At 38.0% G+C, this 27,753-nt stretch overlaps 1 protein-coding gene across 1 annotated transcript; it reads left to right on the top strand.

Moving 5' to 3' along the window:
* The first annotated feature begins 612 nt into the window (after positions 1-612).
* On the top strand, positions 613-27,275 carry UFL1 (UFM1 specific ligase 1). Its single transcript, XM_053458811.1, has 19 exons — positions 613-739; positions 3,626-3,771; positions 3,868-3,896; positions 7,586-7,683; positions 9,648-9,762; positions 11,081-11,214; positions 12,084-12,142; positions 12,611-12,757; positions 13,207-13,382; positions 14,685-14,864; positions 15,111-15,231; positions 16,099-16,221; positions 16,816-16,936; positions 18,880-19,046; positions 19,819-19,949; positions 20,548-20,628; positions 21,728-21,813; positions 24,177-24,357; positions 26,423-27,275. Exons 1-19 carry the CDS (start codon positions 663-665, stop codon positions 26,639-26,641), a joined length of 2,391 nt encoding a protein of 796 aa, XP_053314786.1. The 5' UTR covers positions 613-662; the 3' UTR covers positions 26,642-27,275.
* Positions 27,276-27,753: the final 478 nt, after the last annotated feature.

Raw genomic sequence — 27,753 nt, forward strand, 5'->3', positions numbered from 1 at the left:
TAGGCTCCAGCTACCTGGAGCCTACCCTTGCAGGATGGGACCAGGACTACCAGCTGACATCAGATGTCCCAAATAGGACATGGAAGCAGGCTGACCAGATTTGAAACAACAATACAATACTTGTACTTACTGCCCAATAACCTGCAACAAAACATAAAAACATTGGGCATTTCTAAACTCGGGACAAATATTAGAATCTATTTGGCAGCAAAAGATTTTTATAAAAAAAGTGAAAAAAGTGTTTTTTTTCCATTTCTCACCATACTTTTATTTTTTTCATAGTAAAATAGATATGATCAAAATAACAGGAAAAAAATAAGAGATTTACAGATAAAAACGAACATTGCAAAGATGTCAAAACAGCCTTTGTTACTGAAGGTACAAGGGGTTAATTCGTGTTCAGAGTAAGTTTTATTTAGCAGCAAATAAACCAGTTAATCATCCACCATAATCTTATATGGAAAAATGTAAGTGGTCCGTTGTTTTTTTTTCCCCTTCCCCAAAACGTTGATGTTCGTGGACCGTCCGTGTTAGTTGCCAATATCGAATACTTGCTGTTCTAAACGGTTTCCGCTAACAACACTTTTGGTTCTTCTCGCTTTCCGTAGTCAGTGAGCTGACGTGTGTATCAGTGGAGAACACTTGAGTTTTTGACAAGAGCCATGTCTGCAGACTGGGACGAAATAAGGCGGCTGGCAGCTGACTTCCAGCGAGCCCAGCTCAGCGATACAGTACAGAGGTAACCCGGCAGCATCACCGAGCTGGGGAGTTAGGAGGACAGCCTGCAACGCTACGGAAATGGGGGCAATGCACTCTATGTTAATGTGGGCCTTGCCCTGTCAGATGCACATTAATAGCAGTTATGGCATTACAGAAGTGTCGAGTTTTACTTAAATAAGGGGCTTTGTTCTCTCACATGTAAGAACTTATGCAACAGGTAACTCTTCTGCTACTATGGAACAGAATCTGCACTAATTCTTACGAACACTGGTTTTCTTATAGGATGCACACTGCATCATGGGAGTTGTAGTTTTAGCATATGGATAACCCTAGGCTAGTCTGTTTATAAAAAATCGTGTTAAAATGTGAAACTATCTTTTAATATGAAAAAAACAATCTTCTACAGCAAGGTAGAATACTTATAGCACAATACAATAGAGTACAATAGCATAAGGTACTAAATCCTACCTTAGGTTCTGAATGCTGGCACCAATGCATTGTTAAGCCAAGTACTGAAATCAGAAAATGGGTTATTTAAATGACAGGTTAATATTTTAGTGTATTATAAACACGCTATTCTCTGTGTGTTACCTGCCAAAGGTCTTCTTACAGAAGTTTGAGAGCCCTGCCTCCTAAAGTCATCATTCCACCATATGTTTTTACAATGTGCTACTAAATTTACAGGTGAAGCGTTATATTATTATTATTTATTGTTTTATATAGCACCATCAAATTCCGTAGCGCTGTACAATGGGTAGACAGGACACAACAAGTAGTATGTAACATAACAAATTGACTTACAGGTGATATAGTATCTATAATGTTTTAGTTTTATCAACGAGTTTCTGGCTTTTTCCAGCAGTTAAATAAGAGCTTCAGATATGGTAGCCGGTTAGTGTGGGCAGAATACCAAGTGTAAATTTTAGTGCAGATGTGTGCCCTCAGCCACACCACCAATGTCTTTCTGGCTCATAAAGAGAGGAGGAATATGAGGTTTAGCCTCAGATGCTGAAGATCTAGCTTGCTCCCCCAAAACCGCTGCTGCCTGGCACTGGCAGCTCACTCACACAATGTATGAAATGTAATATTTTCCAGAATCCACACATTTGTGGCGGACAGGACCAGTTTCATTTGTTTAAATATATAGTACTGTGCGAAAGTTTTAGGGAAGAATGAAATAAATGCTGTAAAGTCAGAATACTTTAAAAAATAATGGTCATAGTTTATTTTTAGGATTTAAGAAAATCCTAGGTGATAGAACAGAAGAAACATCTAAGTCAAATCAATATCTGGTGTCACCAGCTTTTGCCTTTGAAACAGAATCAAATCGTATGCTTGCATGATGGATAAATATCTGCATGTACTTCACATCATTGAGTAGACCATTAATTCCAACTAAATCCCCAACTCCATTTGCAGGCATACAGCCTCAAACTTTAAAGGAACCTCCACCATGCTTTACTGTAGCCTGCAAACACTCATTCTTGTTCCATTCTCTACCTTCTGCTACACCCAAATATTTCAGATTTTGACTCTTCAGTCCAGAGCACTTGCTGCCATATTTCTGCACCTAGTTCCTATGTTTTCGTAAATAGTTGCTTGGCCTTGTTTCAACATCAGAGGTATGGCTTTTTTGGCCACAAGTCTTCCGTGAAGACCACTTCTGACCAGACTTCTCCGGATGGGTGTTCCAGGGTCCCACTGTTTTTCTGCCAATGCTGAGCTGATGGCGCCGCTGGACGTCTTCCTATTGCGGAAGGAAGAAAGCATGATATGTCTTTCATCTGCTGAGCTGAATTTCCTTGGCTGTTATTATTTCCTGTTTCTTCGTGCTTTTTTGAAAGAGGTTGGGCAAAACACCTGGAAACTGCCTGCCCTGAAATTTCTGCCTGGCAGAAACCTTGCTGATGAAGAATAAATACCACGTGTCTTGTTGCTATGCTAAGTCTTGTCATGATGTATGACTTCTGACATTAAACTGTCATTATTAATGAGTTTGGCTGTTCCTCACCCACTTTTATTCCTCCTACACAGCTATTTCAGTTAATGATTGTGTTTTAACCGCCATATTAAATTTATTAACATTAGCACATATTTGGTATAATTGTTTAATCATACACCTAATTATATGCCTGCAAAATCCCTGACTTTGTGCAAGTGTAACTAGAAGAATTAATGCTGTTATGAAGACAAAGGGTGGTCACACCAAATATTGATTTGATTCAGATTTTTCTTCTCCTTACTCACTTTGCATTTTGTAAAATGTTAAAATAAACTGTTAATATGTCTCATTTTGGAAGTATTCTTACTTTACAGTATTTTAGCACCTGCCTAGAATGCTTGTACAGTGCCGCACCTCTGTTTTCTCTTATTAGTTCTAATATCATGCTAAACGATAACGATGCAGATAGAGAGCGGTGCTTGCTAACGACCGTCTTGTGTTTAGCCTATTTTGGCTTATCTGTAATTTTTAGTAGTAGTTTTGTCTGCCTCATGATGTGAGCTTAAAAGGTAGTTTAATTAAATTAATATCTCCTAGCCAAAACAAATGCTTACTAATCATTAACAATAAAGTAGGGATCAGGCAAAAATAATGTGTGGACTATACTTCCCTTTATTTGTTTCCTAACTTATAAATGATCCAAATCTGCCTGGCTACATGTATTTTTACATGTCTTTGACTAGTTGCTTTAATGCAGAAATGGCAATTAGAGGGGAAAAAAGATATGCTGATCATATTAATACATTTGTTAATTATGAGCAGTTTATTAAAGTGCAAGGTATTATATTTATTACCTAGAAACCATAATGAAGAAGCGCAGAGCCTGGCTATACATAGTTTGTTTTTTTAACCTGAGAAAGCTCATGAACAGCAGTTGAAGTTAATTATTTTTTTTGTATGTAGGTTGTCTGAGCGTAACTGCATAGAGATTGTTGCCAAACTAATTGCTGAAAAACACTTTGATGTCGTGCATACACTTGATGGGAAGGAATATGTGACGCCATTACAGATCACCAAGGAAATAAGGGATGAACTTCATGTTCGAGGGGGTAAGTTCATTTCATACATGTCTTAAGTAGGTATATATCTCCTCCGTTTTTTCTATTGGCTGAAAATGTTATAAATTTTTTTTTTATTTATTACAGGTCGTGTGAACATAGTGGAATTACAGCAGGTGAGTTCCGTTGTAAAATTGTATCGCTTAGATATAGGGCTGCAACTAACGATTATTTTAATAATCGATTAATCGGCCGATTATTTTTTCGATTAATCGATTAATCGGATAAAAAAAAACAATATGCAAATTTTTCGTTTATTTAAAAGAATTTAATGAACTGGATGTTAAAAAACAACTTAAAATTTACATTAACATTCTTATTTTGTTATGATGTAATAAAAAACAATATTTTCAAAGTACAAGAACCCAAACACAATATTTATGAAACAAAATAACCCCAAACATTCTGAAAAGAGGTGGACTATTACTGTTCAAGAAACTTTGCCCCAGCACTTTGCACTTTGCACCCAGCACTTTGCACCCAGCACTTTGCACCCAGCACTTTGCACCCAGCCCTGGCACTTTGCACCCAGCACTTTGCACCCAGCACTTTGCCCCAGCCCTGGCACTTTGCATCCAGCACTTTGCACCCAGCATTCAGCACTTTGCACCAGCACTTTGCACTTTGCACCCAGCCCTGGCACTTTGCACCCAGCCCTGGCACTTTGCACCCAGCACTGGCACTTTGCACCCAGCACTTTGCACTGTGCCCCTGCACCCAGTCTCTAACTCTGCCCTGCACCCAGCCCTGCCCCCACATTCTGCCCTGCCCCCACACTCACACTCTGCCCTGCACCCACTCTGCCCTGCACCCACACTCACACCCTGCCCTGCATCCCCACCCCCACTCTGCCCTGCACCCAGTCTCCCACTCTGCTCTGCACCCACACTCACACCCTGCATCCCCACCCCCACTCTGCCCTGCACCCAGTCTCCTGCCCTGCACCCCCCACCCCCACTCTGCCCTGCACCCCCACCCCCACTCTGCCCTGCACCCCCACCCCCACTCTGCCCTGCACCCACACTCACGAACCGCTCTGTGCGAATGGAGCCACTCGCACAGAGCGAACCGCTCTGTGCGAATGGAGCCACTCGCACAGAGCGAACCGCTCTGTGCGAATGGAGCCACTCGCACAGAGCGAACCGCTCTGTGCGAATGGAGCCACTCGCACAGAGCGAACCGCTCTGTGCGAATGGAGCCACTCGCACAGAGCGAACCGCTCTGTGCGAGTGGAGCCACTCGCACAGAGCGAACCGCTCTGTGCGAGTGGCTCCATTCGCACAGAGCGATTCGCTCTGTGCGAGTGGCTCTGTGCGATCCGTGCACATAGACATGAAGAATACTTACCTCCGGAACGCGTCACATCCGTCACGTAGCTAAAAGAAGGCGGAGCGTGTAGCAGAAGCGGGGAACGCTCGCGGAGGTAAGTAAAAGGAGCCGAGTGCTCCAACAACGAATTGATCACTCGATTAATCGATAACGGAAATCGTTATCGATGATTTCCGTTATCGATTATTATCGATTTTATCGATTCGTTGTTTCAGCTCTACTTAGATATTTAAGTTATTCTCTACATGTTAACTTCTGATATTTGATTAAACGGAAAGTAGCTCCGTGTATATGATGTAAATATTTAACATAAGTGTTTTACCCTCTTTCCTTGATGTGTAATAGTATGAAGTCTAATATTGCATGGGCTTTTCATGATCAAAACAGATATATTAGATATGCTATGACAAGAGATTGTGGAGCCGTGTAACAGTAATAAGTAAAAATAATAATAAAAAAACCCATCAAGATTAGGTGTACCTGGGTTTGTAAACCCATCAAGACTAGGTGTACCTGGGTTTGTAACTATTGGGCAAAGTGCTAGAGCATGCTAAATTTAATTGTTAAACAAAAATGTCCAGGTTTGCTGACTTAGCAAAAAGAATAGATTAACACAATATTAAGTGACTTTTAAAAGTATTTGAAAATCTTTCTTTAATCTAAACATGATTCATGCCAACGTGCTTCTGAGCAATTTGTTATAAAAACATCTAGCAGGGTGGTCGGCGAATATCTGGCAGTGTACAGTAAGTCTTTTGGAGCTGTCTGGAAACTCAGCAAACTTTTAAACAATATTTATGATATGTCTTATCTTGGTGTTATTTTATCTGTACTGACTATGATGATAGGTTTTCCAAGGACAAAATAAACAGTCTACAAATGTAGCAGTAACATCGGATGTGCTGTCTCATAAATAAAAGATTGGTTTTCTAATAGCATATCAAGGCAAATATCGTTTTCATATCGATCTTGGAATGGGGCTACTAAAGAAAAGTAATGAATATTAGTTTGAAATGTTCTTGTTATTAAAAAAAAAACCTCTGAAAAATAAGTGTGTAAAGAATATCAGCACTTCACTCTCTGTATATAAAATACATATGCAATTTTTTTATCACCACAGTAGGAAAACTATGCCTTTTTTTTTTTAAATAATGTGTTCTGTCATGTGGTCATATCAAGTCTAAATTAGTCTTTTGATCTGTTTAAAACATAAGAGATACTCTTCTTTAACTATATCTGCTTAAAGGAAAACTCCCACCATTATGTAAAATGAGTTTTGAGGAACATTTTTTAAAGTTTTTACATAACAACATGCTTTCTGACAAGAAGGACTTCATAAGCATTGCTATAAAATGATCCAAAGTACACTATATGACCAAAAGTACGTGGACAACTGACCATCATAGCTATGCATGCTTGTTATGCTTCCCATTCCAGAACTGTGGGCATTAATATGGAGTTGCCCCTACCCTTGCGGCTATAGAATTTGTACCCGTTCAGCACTGATGTTGGATGAGAAAGCCTGGCCCGCAACTGATATTCCGATTCATCCCAAAGTGTTACTGTCAGAGGTCTGTGCAGGCTACTAAAGTTTTTTTCCCCCACACCAAACTCATCATACCATGATCATCCTTGCTTTATGCACAGTTATGCTGGAACAAGAAAAGGGCCAACCCTAGAGTCGGAAGCATACAGTTGTCTAAAATGTGTTTGCATGCTGTAGCACGTACCGTTCACATGAACCTGAAAGGGTACATGGAAGGGGCCTACCCAAACACTGAAAAAACAGTCCCAGAGTATTATCCCCACCTAACTCTTCGTCCACTCTACAGCAGGCAGTATGCAATCTATCAGGTAGCGGTCTCCTGGCATCTACCAAACCCAGATCCATCCATCAACCTTCCAGATGATTACAGAGTCCAATGTGGTGTTCTTTAGACCCTCCAGCTGACGTTTGGCATTGTGATCTTTGGATTGTGTTCAGCGGCATTGCCGTGGAAGTCCAAAAAAGTGCGAGGAAAGCCTTTTTGTATCTTCTGCCCCCCCTCTCAACTTTTGTCCTATCTATGAATTAAATCACTTTGCTTGTGGTCTGCACTTCATATGAGGATTGCTTTGCTTTTCTTAGACAAAATGTTGCGCCTTCATATTTTTGTTGAGAACTGACATGAATTTAGATTTAATCCCTGCTAGTGACACAAACAAGGAGATACCTTTTTCAGTATGATTCCTAGCGTTAGGGGGAAATGCCCAGGAAGCAGAAATTATATCGTAGATGCATTTTTTTTAAAAGAAATGATTTAGGAAGTTAGAACTTCTTGTTTGTGAGGAATGGACAATTTAGTACAATTTAGTACCCGATGAATGATTCAGGTAACACTGCATTGACTTATCTATCTAATGGGGTGTTTGACAGGATGCTTGTGTGTAAATACTTGTAATTACGGTTGTTATGAGCATGTTTTCTTATGTTTAGGTGGTGAACGTTGACCTGACTCATATTGAAAGCAGGGCCAATGAGCTTATAAAACTAGACAAAAGTATCCAGCTCGTGCTTGGACAGTTAGTGGATTGGTAAGTAGCAATAAATGCATGGGATTAAAAAAAAAAAAGCTATAAATTTAACATCAAAAATAATAGTTTGAAACTGAAAATAATCTACCTGTTCAACATGTGGTAATTACTCATGTCCACATTTATCAGTCTTCTGAACCTCTATGTTTTCTTTCCTATTCTTTGCTTGTTGCGTATAATGTGAGCTGAAAATATTTTACTACAATATAGACCACCACTGTAACTGCCAACAGTCCTGAATGTACAATGACAGGTCACACCAGCCCCTGCACCATTATAATTGTCCGGCTGCTATAAGTAGTTAGAAGCAAGGATAGCTAACAGATGTATGTGTAGGTTAAAATAAACGAGCAAGCACTTCAACCAGAAGAAAAAAAATAACACACACAAAACCAGAATTGCATTTCACTGCTTCCCGCGGCTTTGTCACGGGAGTCAAATGAAGCGATCATTTGTCTTAACATCTAAACTGTGAGGTGTTCCTGAAAAATCTCCTAAGGGCCGGCCTACATTTTTATTGAAAATCCTCAGGTACGAGCAGAAACGTTCAGCGCACTCACTCATCCAACGCGGGGGAAAAAGTAATGTAATGTAAAAAAAAAACCAAACCCTTGATTCAGTCTTAGTTAAAATCTCCATGAAGTGAATGAGAAGACCAAAGGGAAGGTGATATGCATCTTACACGTTTCCCCTGAACATTTCTTGACTCCATTGCTGGAGTCGGCTGGCCGTGGGTATGCAAGCTGAATGCATATCCTGCAATGTAAATAGCTGACTGGTAGGGAAAGAATGCATATTTGTACACAAAAAAACTAAATTTAAAGGTGACCCACAGGTATCATTTCCAATAAAGTGCATATGGTGGCTGGAGTGTCCTTTAAACTGATACTGAATAAATATTTTGCAGAAGAGCCGCTCTAATGGCTTCTTAACTTTAATACAGTGTAAACATTTTTAGTAAAGACAAATAAAAGTGTAATCTTGATGGCAGCCTCAATTCAACTTTGGGAACATACTGTTAAGGGGGCACTTAAATGTCCGTGGGACCCTGAGAATGTATATTAAAGTGCTTTGAGTACTTTAACCCCTTAAGGACCAGAGCTTTTTTTACACTAAAAGACCAGGGAACATTTGTGTTTTTGCTATGTGTTCAACTGTGATTTCCCTCTCAGTGTACAGTGCTGAGTCAGTCCTGTATATTGAATAGCCTAATTTGTGAGGAGAGTTTTAAGAAATCTTTCACTTTGCCTATATATTACACAGGGCCAGCTGAGACCTTCTTGCAGGTAATTCCACTTTTGCCCATTGTTAATCTGCTTCTGCCCAGAGCCCCCTGATCTGATCATAGGTCTGTGAATAAGCGCCCTTAGCATTTGTAATGTGTTTTGCTGTTGGTTTACGTGTCTCCCCCTGTTATAAAGTATCTTACTTCAGTCTGCTGCTTTCTCCTCTTGAACCATGCGGGAGCATGATGTGAAAACACTGAACCACGATTTATGTGCTGCAGCCGCAGCACGGCACGGGATTACTTCTCCTGCTACTCCTGTCTGCTTTTAGTGCTAAACATTATTTAGTGAGGTTTTGGTAAACAGCTGTCAGATATACATTCCTCAGCCCAACTAAGTGCTGCAGCTCATAGGTTTTTAATGTCTCACCTGAATTCACCTTCCAAAACGCAGCTTTTAAAATGCTTCTAGACCCGAAAGCTATGTATGTTTGCATTAGAACAGCTGTTTATGTCGGAAGTAAAATGTGTACTTTATTATTCACTCTGGCAGTACAGAAAAGTTGTCTTATAATCGAGCAAATACGGTATAAATATATGCGCGCTGGCACTGATTATGTTGCAATTAAACTTATTTTATGCCAGAGACACATATATACATAATTCCAAATGCACTGAAATCTCTAATTCAGTAAAGAAACAGCCACAAACCATTCTACATTTTTTCTTTATTTGTTAGCAACTATCTGGATCAAATAGCAGAAGAAGTGAATGATAAACTACAAGAAGCTGGGCAAGTGACCATATCAGAACTGTGCAAGTTGTATGACCTTCCAGGAGACTTCCTGATAGAGGTAATAAAGGATTCTTCATTAACTGCAATTGCTTATGGTCAGAAGCTCCCTCTTTCAATGCATTGTAGGTTAGGAGGCATCAGTGCTGCATTTATCTAAACCAAGGCATTACTACTGTGGCCTACATGGTCCTTAATGCTGAGCACTAGAATAGGATGCCATATCCCAGCGCTGTGCCTGGCAGGTGAAAATCAGCCATGAAGGGTGCCTGACTTGGCGTAATTTTAATGGGTAGATTGGGGTGATCAGTGATATACTTTTTAACCGGTATGAGTATTGGTGCTACAGGGAAGCTGATCGCCAAAAGAGCAACTGGCTCCCTGTTATGAGGCAGAAGATGCCGTCTGGCTGGCACATAGAAGTTGAAGTATTTATATAGGAGAATCCTTTTTATTGTCAGTGTTTTAATCCCTTGACCCGTGCAAGAAGAGATGAGCTGGCCCTTCTTAATGGACAGTTCGATCTGTGAGATGATTTTCAAAACATTTTCTGCTGACCGCTGATATTGCAACTCAATGTCTACCACAAAAAATTGGTTTTGTCATATTTGTCAAAAAGAGGTATTTTTTTTTATTTTGGCATCGCTTTAATTGGGTCAGCGTAAGTTCAAGCAACCTTTACACTATTCAGTAAGTGTAATGGTGTATTCCCTACCAATAATGAATAATTCTAATTATAATTATTTACACCTTCTGTTAGGCTGTTTTATGCACTCGACATTGTAAATACTTTAAAATCTCTCCTTCTGTGTGTAGGGGAATCATAAGATAACTTGGACCATCCACACTTTCATCAGTCAAAACAATACTGATAGTATTTTGTAAAGTGACCTCCAAAATATAAGCATACCTCCCAAGAGTCCCTTTCATCAGGGACAAGAACCTCTTAGGGACATAGATATTTGAAGGTTTAGTGGGTGTGAAAGAATCACAGTGATCTGCAGCCCTAAAGGTGCCAATGTGTATGTAAAAAATAGTTTAAAAATGAAATAGTATATCTAAAATACAGTACTAAATGCATTTGTTACATAAAAATGCTATCAGTAGGTCTCCTGATAAAATGCCTTGATGCACACCTGCATTCTAGATAAAATTCTATCCACGCCATCTTTAAAAGAAAATGCCCTTCTTGAAATGTTGAAAGGTATATACTTCCAACATCATGATATATTACAATGTCATCTTATGGCAGCGCATATTTGTTCCTTGACAGCATGAATTGATTAGAAAAGATAAATTAAAGGGTGATAAATTAAAAGTAATTTTGCAAATATGAACGTATGCCATCCACACAAAGTGTAATGTTTTTTTCTCCACAGTCCTTGAGTCAACGCCTTGGTAAAATTGTTCAAGGGAAGATCGACCAGAGCAACAACAGAAGTGTGATTTATACGGAGACCTTTGTGGCCCGTCATCGGGCACGCCTCCGTGGCCTTTTCACTGCAATTACCAAGTAAGAACCGATGATTTTGTACTTTTTGGAGGGGGAAACAAAATGTTGATAAAATAGAATTCAGAGAATCATCGTGTGAAGCAGTGTGTTAGAGAAACATTATCTGGACATTAATTCACATGTTTGTAAGGCTTATAGTGTGCATATAGAAACCCATAGGACATCCTGCTTTTGGACGGATTTTGTAGGTTCTGCAAATTATTTTTAGTAGTTTTCAGGTGTGGCAATAAAGGATCAACGAGTTCCTTTTGCTTGTCTCTATGCCCTTCTTTACAGTTTCCTTCCACTTTTTATATCTTCCTTGTATAAAGCAAGTCACGTGATATCGTTTTCTAGCACGTACTGGGATCTGGGTGGGCTCTGTTAACCATTGTTTTGCCTATGTAGAACTTTTCCTTCCACTTTAAACACATTATTTTTAATACATTTGAATCATTCCCCTTTCCCCTACCCTCCCACCAAACAGCCAAACCTTTTCTTTTTTTGTATTTAAATGGATTTTTGTTTTTGCAACTTGGGTGATGCCATGTTTTGCCACTGGAAATTGTCATCAGTGCTGCGGAGGGGAAGCACATTGAAGCTAGTGAATGCTCTCTATGTGCATCCACCCATAGCAGATACAAGCTTGTCTCTTCTCCATAGTGACAATGACAGCCTCCCATGTCACAAGTACACGTATATTAGCACTCATGCAGAAGTGAAGATGATCTTAGGAAGATAAAATCTACGAAAGTAGAATTATTTTAAACTCCGTGATCCGCCAGTAATCTAATATAAGTATGAACTTTAATGTGTAAGTGTATGTGATAATCAACTTCAAAGTTTGTAAACTAGATCTAACCAGAAGTGTGTATCTCTTCTTGTTGCAGACCAACACCAATCATCAATTTGATCACCCAATATGGTTTTCAGGAACACTTGCTTTATTGTAAGTCTTTATTGTGTGTAATACAAACTCTTTCGTTTAGTATATTAATACTTACTAACACTTTATAACCCATTATAACATTTCATCATATAAAATTTATCTTCTAAACCAATATGCACACATGCGTACCGTGTATAGAGTGTGCTTATATAGGAACATTTGATTGTTGCTCCTAAACTTTCACTGCTCTTGCCTTACTTTATGTGCTTACATGGATCTGTAGAGAAACATTCCCCCTTCTAGAAAAATCTCTTGACGTTTCTTATTGAGATATAAAAGCACAAATTTCTTCAAAATGATATGTTCCGTATTTTAATATTTTGTGATGTTGTGAGGAACAAGCTGTGTTGCTTTGGCAAAAACAAGGAAGGTCTCTGCTGTGTTCTCTATTGCAGCCTGCTATGGAACTGAAAAGGTTACATTTAGACATTCTTTAAAAAGGCTTGCTGCTTTCATCCTTTCTTGCAGCCCTGTTGGAGGAGCTTGTTAACTGTGGACGCTTAAAGGGCACGGTAGTCGGCGGGAGGCAGGATAAGGCTGTGTTTATTCCTGACATCTATGCCAGAACACAGAGCAATTGGATAGACGCCTTCTTCAAGCAAAACGGTTACCTAGGTAACACATCTTTTTCTGCATTTTGCAAACAAGGAGGTCTTTGTGAATCTTGTTTTCAGCTACGTTAAGGTGTAGCTTAATTCTGTTTTGGAGCATGTTTGGCAGTAATTTTATATGTAGTGTTTATTTCCCCGAGAAAATTAGTGTTTTCTGTTCCTTTTTTTATTTTTTTTATTAATAATTTCAAAAAGTTATGAATTCGGAAAGTAATACGGTCTGGAAACTGTAATGCTCTGGTAGCAATGCTTCAAGCTTACCTCCTTTTCTCAGTTGCCACCCCTGACCAGTCAGTCTCCTTAAAGGTCATTAATTCACTCCCTTTGATTTCATAGGAACTTTAACATACACTCACATTTCTGAGCCTTTCCTTTTGAAATGCATTTGTTCTTGTAGACGAAGGATTTGTTGATGAAAAAAAAACAAAACACATTTTTTGTCTATCTTTATAGAGTTTGATTCTTTGTCTAGACTGGGAATCCCAGACCCTATTGGTTATATAAGAAAAAGGTACAAGTCTGCCCATTTACTATATTTAAAGTCGGCTTGTGTTGGCCAAAGCATTGTTGATCAAGTGGAGGCTTCAGTTGAAGAGGCAGTAAGCTCAGGATCCTGGCTGGATATATTGGTATGTTTCCATTATAGAAATACAAATGTCACTGTATGTTAGATCTGCATCAAATAAATAGTTCTTTTAAAAAAAATACCCACGCAGATGTATTACTGATTGGTATAAAGGTAATATGAACAAAAGTGGACCTCACGTGTACTGTGCAGGACATGACCTTCAATTTGGCTAAATAGGACATGGGGGTAGGATGACAAGATGTCAAAGTTGAAAAGCTGAATTGCGCATTTCTCAAATGTGGCTTTTACCCCCCAAACAACCTGACAAATCCATGCATGGGTGGTATCGCTGTGCAGAAGACATATTGGGATGTTTTAAAACGACATACCAGGAGCTGTAAAATCATACCTGAAGTACAATTTGTGTGAAAAAAACGCAAACAAATTACTACCAAAAAGTTTGACAAAGCCTGATGGTAAAATTAGTGCATGGAAAGATTTAAAATACCCTGGCGTGCCTTTTTTAAACACAAATGCTTTGATGTGTGTAAATTTAATTGGTTGGCTTCAGAGATGTCACTTAGCAGAATGACCAGATTTGAAAAAATGTTTTTGAAATGGCAAAACACTACTTGCACTTATTGCACTATAACTTGCTAAAAGCAAAAAAACTTTTTCAAATAAAAGTAAGAAAAAGTGTTTTATTCAGGTTTTCACCATATTTTATGATTTTTTTAAAGTTAAAACAATATGATCAAAATAATGGTATCAAAAGACAGAACTTCGTGTCCAAAAATTAAAACAGCCTCGGTACAAAAAGAAAAAAACAGCACGGTCCTTAAGGGGATAAGAAACATAACCACTCCACCTCTTTGGACCCCCAACTTCACCGCGTAACATGTCACCGACTTCTCTCCAAAAAGCTTGTCAGTGCCATCTTTTCCCCAAGCAAATTACCAGTGCCATGTTTGTGCCCAAACAGTTCATCAGTGCCATTTTTCCCCCAAATCGGGTGGTACAGCATAACTCCCATCAATGTATACTGAGCCTAACTGTGCTACAGTATAACTCTCAGGGCCGCCAAGGGGGGTGGCACCAGGGAACGGAGGAGAGGGATACCGAGTGGGTCGCTGAAAATGTTTTTCACGAATGAGCCCCTCGTTCTCCGTGACTGATCGGCACCTCTCTCTATCCGCTACCCCCTGTGCACCTGTCTTGGCACAGCTCTTTCACAGTTGCTTTGTAGTTTACCTCTTTTCTTTTTTGTTCAACAAACAAAATATTAACTGAGCAGTGGTTGTATTTTGCATTTTTTTCTATTTGTTTATTGGTCTCTTTTTTTTTTTTTTTTTTTAATTCCTAGCCCTTGCTGCCGAGTTGCCTATCTATGGAAGATGCTGGGATGTTACTCCAGCAAGCGATGAGGACACTGAACAAACCATCTTCTGCTCGAATCTTTGGAGATACCATTGTTGTTAGTGAAAAGTTTATAGCTGAATGCATGAATGTGTTTAATGATCTCATGCATCACAAGGCTGAAAAGGTACACAATTGTATTATATATGTATATATATTTTTAAAGTGTATGTATTGCAGTACTTAATTTTATTTATAATAGATTTGGCACTTGTTAGTAATGTTTTTTTAATTTTTCAAATCAAACATTTCAGTTATGCATGTTAATATTTTTTTTCTTTACTCAGTTTAAGATAAAGGGTTTTTTTTATACATTACCAACATTTTCTAAGAACAGCCATAACATGGATTTAAGATATGGATTTTTTTGTAGGAAATGAAAAATAACCCTGTTTTCTTGGTTACGGAAGAAGACCTCAAACAAGCGTCTGTATTGGAAAATGCAACTGTAGGCAAAAAAGACAAAAAGGAAGAAAGAAGGAAGAAGGCATCAGGTTAAAAAGTTGTTTAATGTATTTCCTCATTTTTAGGTTTACAAAAGCATTACTGTTGTCAACAGTTATATATTATGTTTGCATTTCAGCTTGGAAATAACAAGTAAAATCAATCTGTCACCCAAAAGTATTTTCAGCTTTTGTAAACAAAAAAATCATAAATATATTAAGATACTTTTGATAATCAAGCAAATTTCCACTGATCAAGCTAGTGTAGACTTCTCAAGCTCATGGATCCAGTTGGGTAATTTTTATATCCGCTTCAAAATAATAACCCTTCTTATAGTCTATAACAAAAATCACTGTAGATCTTCCTTAACCCATAACTTGTTTGCACTGGAAAAAAAATTGTTTTATTTTAAGACATTTGTAAAATACTGTTGTAATTTTCAGAAAGTGAAATTACCAAACGTTGAAGCCAATTGACATCTGATTATGTCATCTGCAGGAGAAGCCAGTCTCTATTGGAGCCTGATCTCTGCGTGCAGACCACTTAGAGAACATAGCTCGTAATGTCTAAAGTACAAGTTGCTTTTTCAAATTACTCGGGCATTGTAAAAAAAATAACCGTATTCTTCAAAAGTAGAGGTTTAATTATAACATCAGTATACTGCATGAGAGATTCAACTCCAGTTAGTCCCTGAGTTACTTATTATTGGCTAATGCCACAAAGAACACACCACGTGAGGAGAATTGAAGAGTGACATCCACTGTGGACTCCATTAATTGGCAAAGTTAACAAATATGTTTGAATGTAAATTAACTACTTTTCGAAACAAAAACGCAAAACATTATGGACACTCAGGATTTGTGAAGTCTGTCTCCAGTTTTTTTGTGTCTAAATGCTAACATACTTTTCTTCACCAGAGGGCAGTGGAAGCACCAGAGGAGGAGGTTGTGGAAATGCAAGAGAAATAAAAATTAAAAAAACAAAGAAGAAATCAAGGAAGGATGAAGACAGTGATGATGAATCCCAGACAACTAACACAAGTAAGATAAATATCTTGGAACGCTGTTTTTCTTTCTCTCCTGCAGAAACCTAAAACAAAGCAGTGAAACATCCACAAAAAAATGCATTTACCTTATTCGTCTGTAAACTAGTGTTGCACACAATTGAATGTTTAATCTCATATCTTAATGCTTGTAAATGACATGACAGAGGTCATGCTTGTCTTTGGCTGGTCACACTGCTCAAGAGTTTTCATTGTACCTAATTTAAAGATGTGTAGAAAAAATGCATATACAGATTTCCCGAACATGTATGTATACAAGGAGAGTATGAACTTTTTTTTTAACACGTATGATGGCAAATATAATGATCATTTTAAAGCATTGGGTATATTGTTCTTCTAATTATTAATCTAATCAAATTTTATTTTAGGTTTCAAAAAAGGAATTAACTGAAATGGACTTTCATGTACAAGTGCTGTGATTTACTTGAAATAATTAAGCACAGTGTACCTTGCTCCAGGAATAATAAAAATGATAAATAGTGAGCACTCTGCGCTTGTAAAGGTTGACAGTTTAATGTTTTGTATTCTTCACTTGCAGTTTAATTACTGGTTTTCCCTCTCCCAATGCCAGATAAAGCAAAGGAACGTGAAATCCCATTTATGTCTTTAGAGGAAATTCAGGCCATTTTAAGAAAACATGCCTCTGACTGCCCAGATGAGCTGATTGTTGAACTCTCTGAAAATCTAATAAGGTTAGTTACACCATAAGAAAGGGTTGTATATATTTTGCATTAACCATTTGAAAGCCAAGTAACTCATGAGCCCACTCTCAAGCATTCCATGCCACTGTGAAACTGACTGAAACATTGTCTAAGACTAGGTATTTAGGAACAGTTATACTGTGCCGTTAAACAACTCTTGTAAAAGTTAAACAGTAACTACCTCTGAAGGGAAACACAGACAATTTAGCGATTTATGATTTTACCAAATTGAATAATTGGCAAGTACTAACATACTATCCATGCCTGTTGAATTATTATGTAATTGTCATTTCTATTTAATTGACTGTGGTGAGGTTTTTATGGTATTCTTTTAATACTATTTAAGGAGCTGAATAATTTCAGAATGGGTTTAATGTTTGCTGTAAATTATGATACCTGAGTAAGCCTTGTTAATGTAAATTTCATGTAGCAGTTAACAATATTAAGTCTTCTGCATATAGTAACTTTCATTTTCAATCAGACCTCGTTTGAGTTACACTAAATGGACAAATGTATTGGGACACCTGACCATTATACCAGCAAGGACTATGTGCATTTTAATTATAAACATTAATATGTAGCCGGTCGCCCATTTGCAATTATAACAGCTTCCGCTCTTCTGGGGGAAACGTACCACAAGATTTTGGACTGTTTCTGTGGGAATTTGTGCCCATTCATCCAGTATTTTATTTTAATATAATAAAATAGCCATTGTCTTGAAGGGTATAATTTCAAAAATAGTATGGTGACAAAGGGGTTAAGGAACAAACCTGATGGAATATTCCTACTGACGCTCAACTTTTCCTTCTTTGCACCATAATTGTTCTTTTGTTGCACAGCCCAATTATATCAAGTCCTACAAAGCCAATTTCCTCTGATGCCTTCTGTAACGGGTTCACCAAGAGAGCTGTAGTAACTCCCAGAGATCACCCACATGTATCCTCCTGTTGTCCCCGGAATCACTTCCAGCACCAGTTAGCATGCGCACCGTGGAACCCTGCCATGTGTACCCAATAAGTAAACACAACTACCTTGAATTGAGTACAGCAGGAATGAACGGTTTATTGATGTAAAACATAGACTGATATAGCCACAGAACTTCATTAACATAAATCAACATTGATAAACATGTAGACAACCCAACCTTTAATCCCCTTTAGCTACTGAATATCCCCCTGGCAGCCATCCTGTTATGGGATTACTTTACACAATGGAGTTCCTGCCTGTTTGGCAGCCAGGCTGGAGCCATCTCTGACTACCTTGGGGCCTTGTATGACAGGTCATTCTGCCACACCTTCTGTTAAAGAAAATGTCTGCTTACAGAAACCTTGGTTTATATATTTATTACGCCAAGCTCATGCAATTGCATGATCCAAAATACTTCAATGATGCTCTTTAAGATATGGCATTTCCCTTTAGTTCAATAAAATCCCCATTGGATTTAGGTTTATCTACTGCTCCTTTTCCTAAATCATTTTTTTATTTTTTAATTTAGCTGCTTTAACATGTCTCTCATCAGAGATATACTTTTGGTTGACATTTGTAGAATGATCCTGCTACTTACCCTGCACTGTGTCTGTCTGTCAGTCCTAGGTCCCTACTATGTTGGAGCAGAAGCTTAAGTATTTTTTTATGTAAATAACAAATCTCTCCCATTCAAAGTGGACCTTTAGCATATGCTTCTGTTGGTGGGTTTTAGTGAGCGTTTGAAGTTAGAGTACGTAGGAGAAAGTTTGGGAATTCTAGACAATAGGTTCAGCACAGGAACAATCCTGGATACCCTAGTTGGAAGAGATGATGGTAACAAGAGAGATGCAAGTCGTGGGAAGAATGAAGTTGGCATACCAGTTCACTTTTGGAATTTAACCTTCCTCAGAGCTCTGCTTGCATATATGAACATTGTTTTAAATTGTTTAAATCTCTGTGTTTTGTAGGCCTTTAACTAAATGTTACCAAGAGGTGGTAAGATCAGTTTTTATGTCTTCAACTTCATCGGCATCTGGGACTAGCAGAAAAAAAACCATGAAAGATTTCCAAGAAGAAGTTTCCAACCTCTACAATAACATTCGGCTATTTGAAAAGGGGATTAAATTGTTTTCAGGTAAACAGCATTGTTGCTTTGGGTAATGGGGCAATGTATGTAAAAGACCAGACTTTGCTTCCAGGAAAATATTTTTTTAGGGGTTGATGATGATATATGTACTCGGCATATTGTATGTAAAAATTATCATTTGTTGCTCATATTTTATTAAAGCTAGTTGAAAGCTGACGGGAAAATACCTTAATTTAGCAAACTAGTTCAGATCCCGATTTAACATAACACCAAATACGTGCAATTGAATGTGATTTATTAGTTAACAAGCGTAGGGAAAACCCTAGTCAACGCCTTCGATCCAATATAGGGTGGTGATGACACAATCATAAGTGGACAGTGGTCCATGATCCAGCAATCTCTGTGTGCAAATGCTATGCCTTAAAACCATGGCTGTGTTCCAAGAAACCAGTAAAGCAGGTGAAAAATAAGAAAGAACAGCAAGGAGAAACAGCTGCATGAGCACTAAAGAACCTTAGAAAAAAACAATTCCCATCACGCTATTGTAGAAGCCCACTTAATAGAAAGATTTGGAGATACTATCTTAAAGGTTCACCTCGGGAAGCTAAGATTTGAGTCTTAGTATGAGAGAATTAACACTGTCTAATTCCTGGTTTGAAGTTGCCAGCCTTCTCCACAACCCATCCTTACTAAGGCTGTCTGATCCAATTAACAACAATTAGTAACTTAACAATAAGTAAGACTAATCATGCAAATATTAAGAAAAGGAAGTGACTGCTCTCATGAGTTTAATATTAGTTGGTGTCTGTATGTATTACAGATGAAACTCAAAGTAACCTTGCCAAACACCTGTTGAAGACTGTTTGCACAGATATTACCAATGTTATTTTCAATTTTCTGGCTGCTGATTTCATGATGGCAGTTGAAGATTACACTGCAATTACCAGTGAGGTATGCTTTTTGTTTGTTTATTCTTGATAAATGTGTTTTTATGGATTTAATTTCCATTTCATATTTTTCTTTAAACATAACTCAAAAAATAAATGTCTGCATTTTTTTTCCTGCGATTATTTTTGACTACCTCTGAGGTTTAGAAAAAAAAAACAAGTCTCCTTTCCACTATATTAACATACGTTGAATCTGCATTGTAAATCAATATTTAACCATTTGTCTTTTAATTTAAAATATTTAAAATGTAATTTAACACACAAAAAAGCTGTTAAATCATTTGGAGCAACATACATAAAAATATATTTCTAAATATGGGCCTGTTTGTCTTAAATAGATAATGTACAATAAAACATATGCGCTTACAGTACAAAGAAGTTAATAATTATTACCCAAATCACAAGTTGCTACACTCCAGGTTTTTGTATGACTCAATCCTAGAGTTTTTGCATGCATAATTAATTTAATGATATCTGGTCACCATACCTGTGTTTGCTAATGGTATATTACAACAGTTTGACAAGTCTTTTGCAGATGTTTTAAATAACCAGATTATTTTATGGGCAGTGAAATACATTAGATCATATACTTTGTTTTCCAGGTTAGGAAGAAAATGTTGAACAAACTTCAAGAGGAGACTAAAGGTCCATTATCCAAACTTAACAATTCTTTGTCTGGAAAGGTAGGCAATAAGGAGTTAAGACATTTCCAATATTTGTATATACAGGTTGAGTATCTCTTATCCGAAAGTCCCTTAATCTATTTGTTTTTTTCAGCTAAGGGAAGTTAATTTAAGGGACGATCTTAACTGAGGGGAGGGGCAGGAAAGAGGTGTCTGATTCTTTCCCAGCCTGATTTTCACACATGTGAGAAGAGAGATCCGTTATCCGAAATCAGGGCCGACCCAAGGCAAAATGCCGCCTGGGGCGAATTTTAAAATGCCGCCCCCCCCCCCTTTACTACCCTTCCTCTCCCTCTGTCCCTGCCACCCACCCCCCATTATCTCCCCCCCCCTGTACTTACCTTTCAGCAGTCCTGCGGCGAGTCTCCCTGTTCGGTCTCGGTGCCAGCTTGTAATGCTGAGCGCCGGAAATCTTCCGGCACTCAGCATTACAAGCCGGCACCGAGACCGAACAGGGAGACTCACCGCAGAGGAGAGAGAGAGAGAGAGAGGCGCTGAGCGGGTACTGACAGCTTGGTAAGCAAAAACCACTCGGCGCCCCTTTCTCTCTCTTTCTCTGCTCCATTGTCGGGCCGGCCCTGTCCGAAATGATCCCTTATTCGAAATACTTCTTATCCCAAGCATTTGAGATAAGGGATGCTCAACCTGTAGTAGAATCTCTGTAGCATTGCTGCCACTGTTTTCTCAGATGATCAGTACAGCCCTGCAATAGTTAATTAGTTAATTACAGTTTGCTGGTGGCATAGGTTTTTAGAGGTCTTTCTAGCACCTACCTGATTTTCAGCCCTATGAATGCCTATATGCTCCCATTTCAATAATCGCAGTGACATTCCCTTCCTTTAGCGATATTCTATAACAGACTTTAAATATGTATGCTTGAACAAGAATATACATTTTGATGAAAATATTCTAATGTAAAGTCTAATAGCCTTGTACATTTGAGCAGCTTGTTGTAACCATGTTTTATATCCATAAACAGCATTAAATGTGCAGTTTGACTTTATTGCCAACATTTATTTGCCTCATTAATTGCATAAAGTCAGCCGCATTTCATCATGGTTTATTATGTGTTTCCAATACTTACTGCTTTTCTCGATAGAGTGTAGAAGAATTTCTTACATCTCTGGACTCGGCAGTAGAGGCGTGTGGTATTTTAATGAAAAAAGGAGATAAGAAGAAAGAAAGGTATTGTTTTCTTTTGTAATCTAAATATTTCTTTCTTGAGCTTGTGACCTTTTCTAGATGAGAACAACCTGTTAGGGTAGTGGGAAAAACACAGGTGCACCAAATAACATACAAAAGTAAGCCAGTATTTTTTCTCATACACCATAAAAGAAATTTAAAATTGGTCTCTGTTGCTTATACAACTCCAGTATCAAAGCCTTGGATTTTTGGGATCTACATGGATAATATATTTGTGACTTGCTGTAACTATAAAGACTACTCAAGTCTATTCCCACCTCATTGTGTCGCATCCATACAGACAACGCCTACATATATAATGTGTGTATATATATATATATATATATATATAATATATATACGTGGTAGAGTAGAGGTTGTAGCCGTATTAGTCCAGCGGTGTCAATATCAAATAACAGATGGAATAAGTATCTTGTGATTCCTTGAAACACAGGACACCAAATTCCATGACTCTTTTAACGCATTCCACCCGTCAATTAAACTAAAAATGGAGTACTCCACAAAATCTGTAAACTTTCTGGACGCTACAGTAAGATGTACCAATGGTACAACCCACACCTCTCTTTACAGAAAACCCACAGACAGATGCAGCTATCTCCACAAATCTAGCTTTCACCCCTCCCATACTGAGCGGGGCATCATCTACAGCCAAGAAACAAAAACTGTCTGCGCTTCTTACCCTAATAAAGTTGGCAACAAATATATAAACATAATATAAATGAGAGGTTTTGGTTATATGAATTGGCCAAAGCATAATTAAGCTCACCCGCCACGTCAAGGCACACTCTCAATAGGGTGAGAACCTACTCTCACCTCCTACATAGTGGGCACACAAAGCAGTTTATACTGCTACCAAAACCTTATTAATGTGTTGGGGGAGGTGCAATTAAACCTCCTCCCTATTAACCCCTGGACATCATCTACAGCCAAGCAACCAGGTACCATCGAATATGCTCTGACCCCAACAACCGCAACCTGCATCTAAACGACCTCTCCAAATCTATGAAACGGGCTACAAATCAAAAACTATCAACAAACAAATCAACTCTGCTCTCAAAGTTTCATGCACACACCTGCTACAATATAGAGAAAAAAGAATCTCTGTGCTTGTACCACTTGTAGTCACCTATAACCCAGCGCTTGAAGAAATCCAGAAAGTCATCAAAGACCTACAGCCAATGCTAGCAGAAGATGAGACACTAAAAAACATCTTCCCTGAAACCCCCATTTTGGCCTTTAGTCAACCCCCAAACTTGCAGCAAAAATTAATTAACCGCTGACAGAATGAATAAAGAAAAAGAAACCACACCATGCAAAAAGCCCCACTGCAAACTTTGACAACACATATGCACAGACAACATAGCCACCCACAACAGCAAGACCTACAGTATTAAAGGATCATATACCTGCACATCTAGCAATGTAGTGTATATGATACAATGCACTAAATGTGACCTAGGATGTTACATTGGAGAAACCAGCCAGCAATTAAATGGTAGAATGAACATGCACAGACATTCCATTAAACACCACAAGGAAAATTCCTACTGCACCCCTGTGGGACACCATTTCACCCAAAATGACCACTCAATCAAGGTCCTAAAAATCAAAGTACTGAAAGGGGACTTCAGTAATACCAAAGAAAGACAAACTTTTGAAGTCAGAATGATTCAACTGTTCAACAGCAAGAATAGAGAACTCAATACCGATTTGGGTTTCCTGTCCCACTACACAGGTTTTACATAACCCCCCCACACTATATGTACTGTATTTTTAAGTGCACCATCTATCATCTATATTTACCTGTATATATGACTAATATGTAGACATATACATTCCCACCCCTATAGTCATCACTGCATTCCTATTCCCTATATGTGAGCACTAGCATCTTAATTTTTTTTTTTTGTCAATTTATCTTCAGCAGTGCTCCCCCCCCCAATTCCCTACTCAGAACATTTATGACCCTCTGGAGGGACACATACATTTACAACATCTCACCCTCCCTTATCAGATCTGGGCAGTAAGCCCCCATCCCCTCCCCTGCCACACAACATTGAATTCTATGTGTCGTTTTGCTCAGAAATGTTTTAGACTTGAGAAAGGGAGAAGAGCTCCCGAAAGCTTGTCATTCCAAAATTCTGTTAGTCCAATAAAAAAGGTATTATCACAAGATACTTATTCCATCTGTTATTTAATATATATATATATGTGTGTGTGTATATGTTCTAATTCATGCAGGTAATGCAAATTATCTGGATTTGGTTTTTGTTTTTGTTTTTTTTATTAATCTTCCCACTAGCTTGCATTGTATTAAATAAACAACTTCTTTTGCATCCTTATAGGCAAGTTTTGTTCCAGCATCGACAGGCTCTTATAGAACAACTAAAAGTAACAGAAGATCCGGCTCTAGTGCTACATTTGACATCCGTTCTGTTGTTCCAATTGAATGCACATTGTATGCTTCATGCCCCAGGAAGATGTGTCCCACATATTATTGCTTTCCTCAGCACAAAGATTCCTCAGGTATTGTACTAAGATAAAAATAAACAATGCGCAGTATCCTACTAAGCCAAAGAACAATTATAAGAAACTTTGTAGGGACACACAGTTAATAAACACAGATTAATGTATACTATAAACATCCATATTGTACTACAGTAAAGTTTGTGTTTAAAGAAACAGCACATCTTATATCAGGCATGTCCAAACTTTTTTCGAAGAGTGCCAGATTTGATGAAGTTAACATGTGCGAGGGGCCAACCATTTTGCCTGACATTATTTGAACCATTAAAATTAAATGCAAATTTAATTGGGCAACTTATCCGTGGGGCCTTATCAGTCCGGAACGCGGGCCGGACTTTGGACATGCCTGCCTTATATTAATATCTGTGTCTGTGTGTGCTAATACAGTCACCCGTTGCTTCAGACTTCTGAGAAGGATCCACTGACTTTAGGTGCATGCAAGAGGAAGGTAACTGAGCGGCAAATTACACATTTTAACCCCTCAATGACAAAGCCCGTACATGTACGGGCTCAAAATGCATTGTTTTCAATGGGTTTAGGGACCGCCCATTGTCCTTAAGATTAAAATTTGTGACCAAACATAGTTATGCTGCCAATCAGCGGTCACTGCAATATCCGCAGTAGTGTGATATTGCCAGTTTTAATAAAAGGTGATTTTTTGCGTATGATGCACTCAAGTTATTTTAAGCACATAGAAAGTCTTCCATCATGTACTATAATTTTCCTTAAGGACGGGGTTTGTGTAAAGCAAGATTAGACAAAGTAAGATTTAGCAAGGCTATAGATCAATATATATATATATATATATATATATATATATATATTTTGTATTAATCACATGTCTGTGGCGGTATGTACAGTGACAATACAAAAATCATTGAAACCTTTGGAATTAAACAAGGGCTTCGGGTATCAACAGATAAGACGTACATAACGTTCACGAGGAATTTTGCTTAAGCTCAGTCATATCCGTAGGATGTCTGGTGTGAATGGTTCTCTTGAGGTCATTCCACAGCATTTCTAATGGGTTAAGGTCTGGGCTCTGACTGAGCCACTTTAAAAGGCGGATTTTGAGGTGGATTTGAAACCATTCTGTAGTGGATTTACTTGGATGTTTAGGGTCATTTTCCTGTATGATACCTTGATGAACTTGGGAATTCATTGTCCCCTCAATGATGGTAAACTGTCTGGGTCTTGAGGCAGCAAAGCAAACCTAAATCATGACGCTTCCTCTACCCTACTTCACAGTTGGGATGATGTTTTTATGTGGATGCACTTCTTGCGCCATACGTAGTGCTGGTTGTTCTTGCCATCTTTCTTTCATCAGTCCACAATACCTTTTCCCAGCAGTGTTGTGTAGTGTCAGGAGGTACTCTTTGGCAAACTTCAGACTAACCGCAATGTTAAATTGGAGAGCAGTGGCTTCCTCTGTGGAGTCTTGTCATGGACTTTTGTTGTGTTTTGCACAGAAATATTAACCAGTTCCCATGATTTCTCCAAGCCTTCTATATTACCTTATTGTGCATTCTGTGTTGTGCCCTTGGGGTCATCTTGGCCCACTTCTAGGGAGTAGCCACAGTACTAAATTGTCTCTGTAAACAATTTGTCTAACTGTGGTCTGATGAATATGTAAACTCTTTTAAGGTTACTGTGTAACTCTTTTCTTTATGCAAGTCAACAATTCTTGATTGTAGGTCTTCTAACACCCTAGGATCCACATACTTTTTCCAACCCACACTGTAAATGTTTAAATGATGTCTTCAATATGTACAAGAACAATACGATGATTAGTATAGTGTGATAGTGTGTGTTCATTATTGTAACTTAGATGAAGGTTATATCATATTTAAGACACATTTATACATAAATACTGGTAATTACAAAGGGTTCCCTTACTTTTTCTTGTCACTGTATGTGTGTGTGTGTGTGCAGATATATATATATATATATATATATATATAATGGATAAAAAGATGAATGGATTTGATGAATATTATATTCATAAATGGAAATAGCAAATATGCACTATTTAATACATTTAAATGTCATATTGTTTCCTTCATAGGATCAGCTTAGCCTTCTAGCGAACTACCAGAGTCTTGTGGTAAAACAGTTGATAGAGCAGACAAAGCACAATGATAATGAAGATGTGGACACCTTGGGAGACACAGCAGAGGACACTCAGAAAGGAAAGGAGAGCATTAGAAAGGAGCTTCAGGATCTATCAGCTGCTGTGAAGGATCTTGTTCTTAGACCAAGAAAGACCTCTGGAACAGAAGAGTAATGGTTGGAATAATGACCCCAGATGGACTTGTATTTTGTTTAATTCTCCTTGACCTAAAAAGCCTCTAGGCTTTGAAAATTAAAGTATTATTGAAATACCTGCGTTGACACTGTTGCAGAAAGGGTAATATCAAGTATTTAATTACGTGTACCATATTAAAATAGTAGGGCAGAATTTCACTTGCAGATCACAAGATGGTAAGATCCCAGAGGTTACATTAGCAAATGATATTATTTTTAATCAAACATGATACTTTTCAAGAATGCAGCTCGGCATTTGATTACCACATTTAGAATTGGACCATGCATTCTACAGTAATCATTATTTAATTACAGATTATTATTGCAGGTTATTTGACTTTTTACTGGCCATTTCAATTTAAAAAGTAATAAAAATAAAATTTGGTGTTTGTATATGTAATTATGTTTGATTTTCTGTCGTGGGGCTTGATCACGGTTCTGTGACATTGCATTAGCAAATTAAACTTGATTAATCACAAGTAATAAGCAGTTTTATTTTCACTTTAGTTTTTATTTTCAACTAAAACTGTAATTTTTACAATCCACTGGTGATCCATCACTAATTTTCTTTATGTTGTCCATGCCCTATTTAATATAGAATGTGCTGGTAATAGTTTGTTTAGAAGCACTTGTATTTTTTAATTAATAAAGCAGTGCATTTTTTCATGTATATTTTCAATTTTTGCACAGGTGCTACAGTGATTTAAATGGAGTATTCTTGTAACTTCTGTGCAATGATTTGGGGGCATACCGATGTTTATGTAGTTATATAGCACTTCATTTATATGTTCATAATTACAGAATATGGAACAATTTAACAAAGTACAGGAGGACAGTTTATTCCAAAGGAGGAGAATTTTGTAGGACAAGGTATAATCTAAAACGAGAGGTCCAGAGACCTAGGTGATTTTACTTTAGAGTGTGGTAGATAAATGCAACCACTTCCCAGCAGAAGTAGTAGAAGCCAACACATTAGGCATTATAGGCGTTAGGCTATCCTGAATCCTGAAAGACAAGAACAAGGAATGATTAAGGTCTCTGTCCTTACATCAGAAAAAATGGGCAGACCAGATGGCCGAATGGTTCTTATCT

The sequence above is a fragment of the Spea bombifrons genome, chromosome 3, assembly GCF_027358695.1.
Source record: "Spea bombifrons isolate aSpeBom1 chromosome 3, aSpeBom1.2.pri, whole genome shotgun sequence".
Classification (NCBI taxonomy): Eukaryota; Metazoa; Chordata; class Amphibia; order Anura; family Pelobatidae; genus Spea; species Spea bombifrons.

Excerpts from the sequence above, each read along its gene's own strand:
- UFL1 (XM_053458811.1), top strand. The coding sequence starts at position 663 with ATGTCTGCAGACTGGGACGAAATAAGGCGGCTGGCAGCTGACTTCCAG. Across the intron at positions 9,763-11,080 it reads CAGGAGACTTCCTGATAGAG|TCCTTGAGTCAACGCCTTGG; the intron begins GTAATAAAGGAT and ends TTTTCTCCACAG. Across the intron at positions 16,937-18,879 it reads CTCTCTGAAAATCTAATAAG|GCCTTTAACTAAATGTTACC; the intron begins GTTAGTTACACC and ends TGTGTTTTGTAG.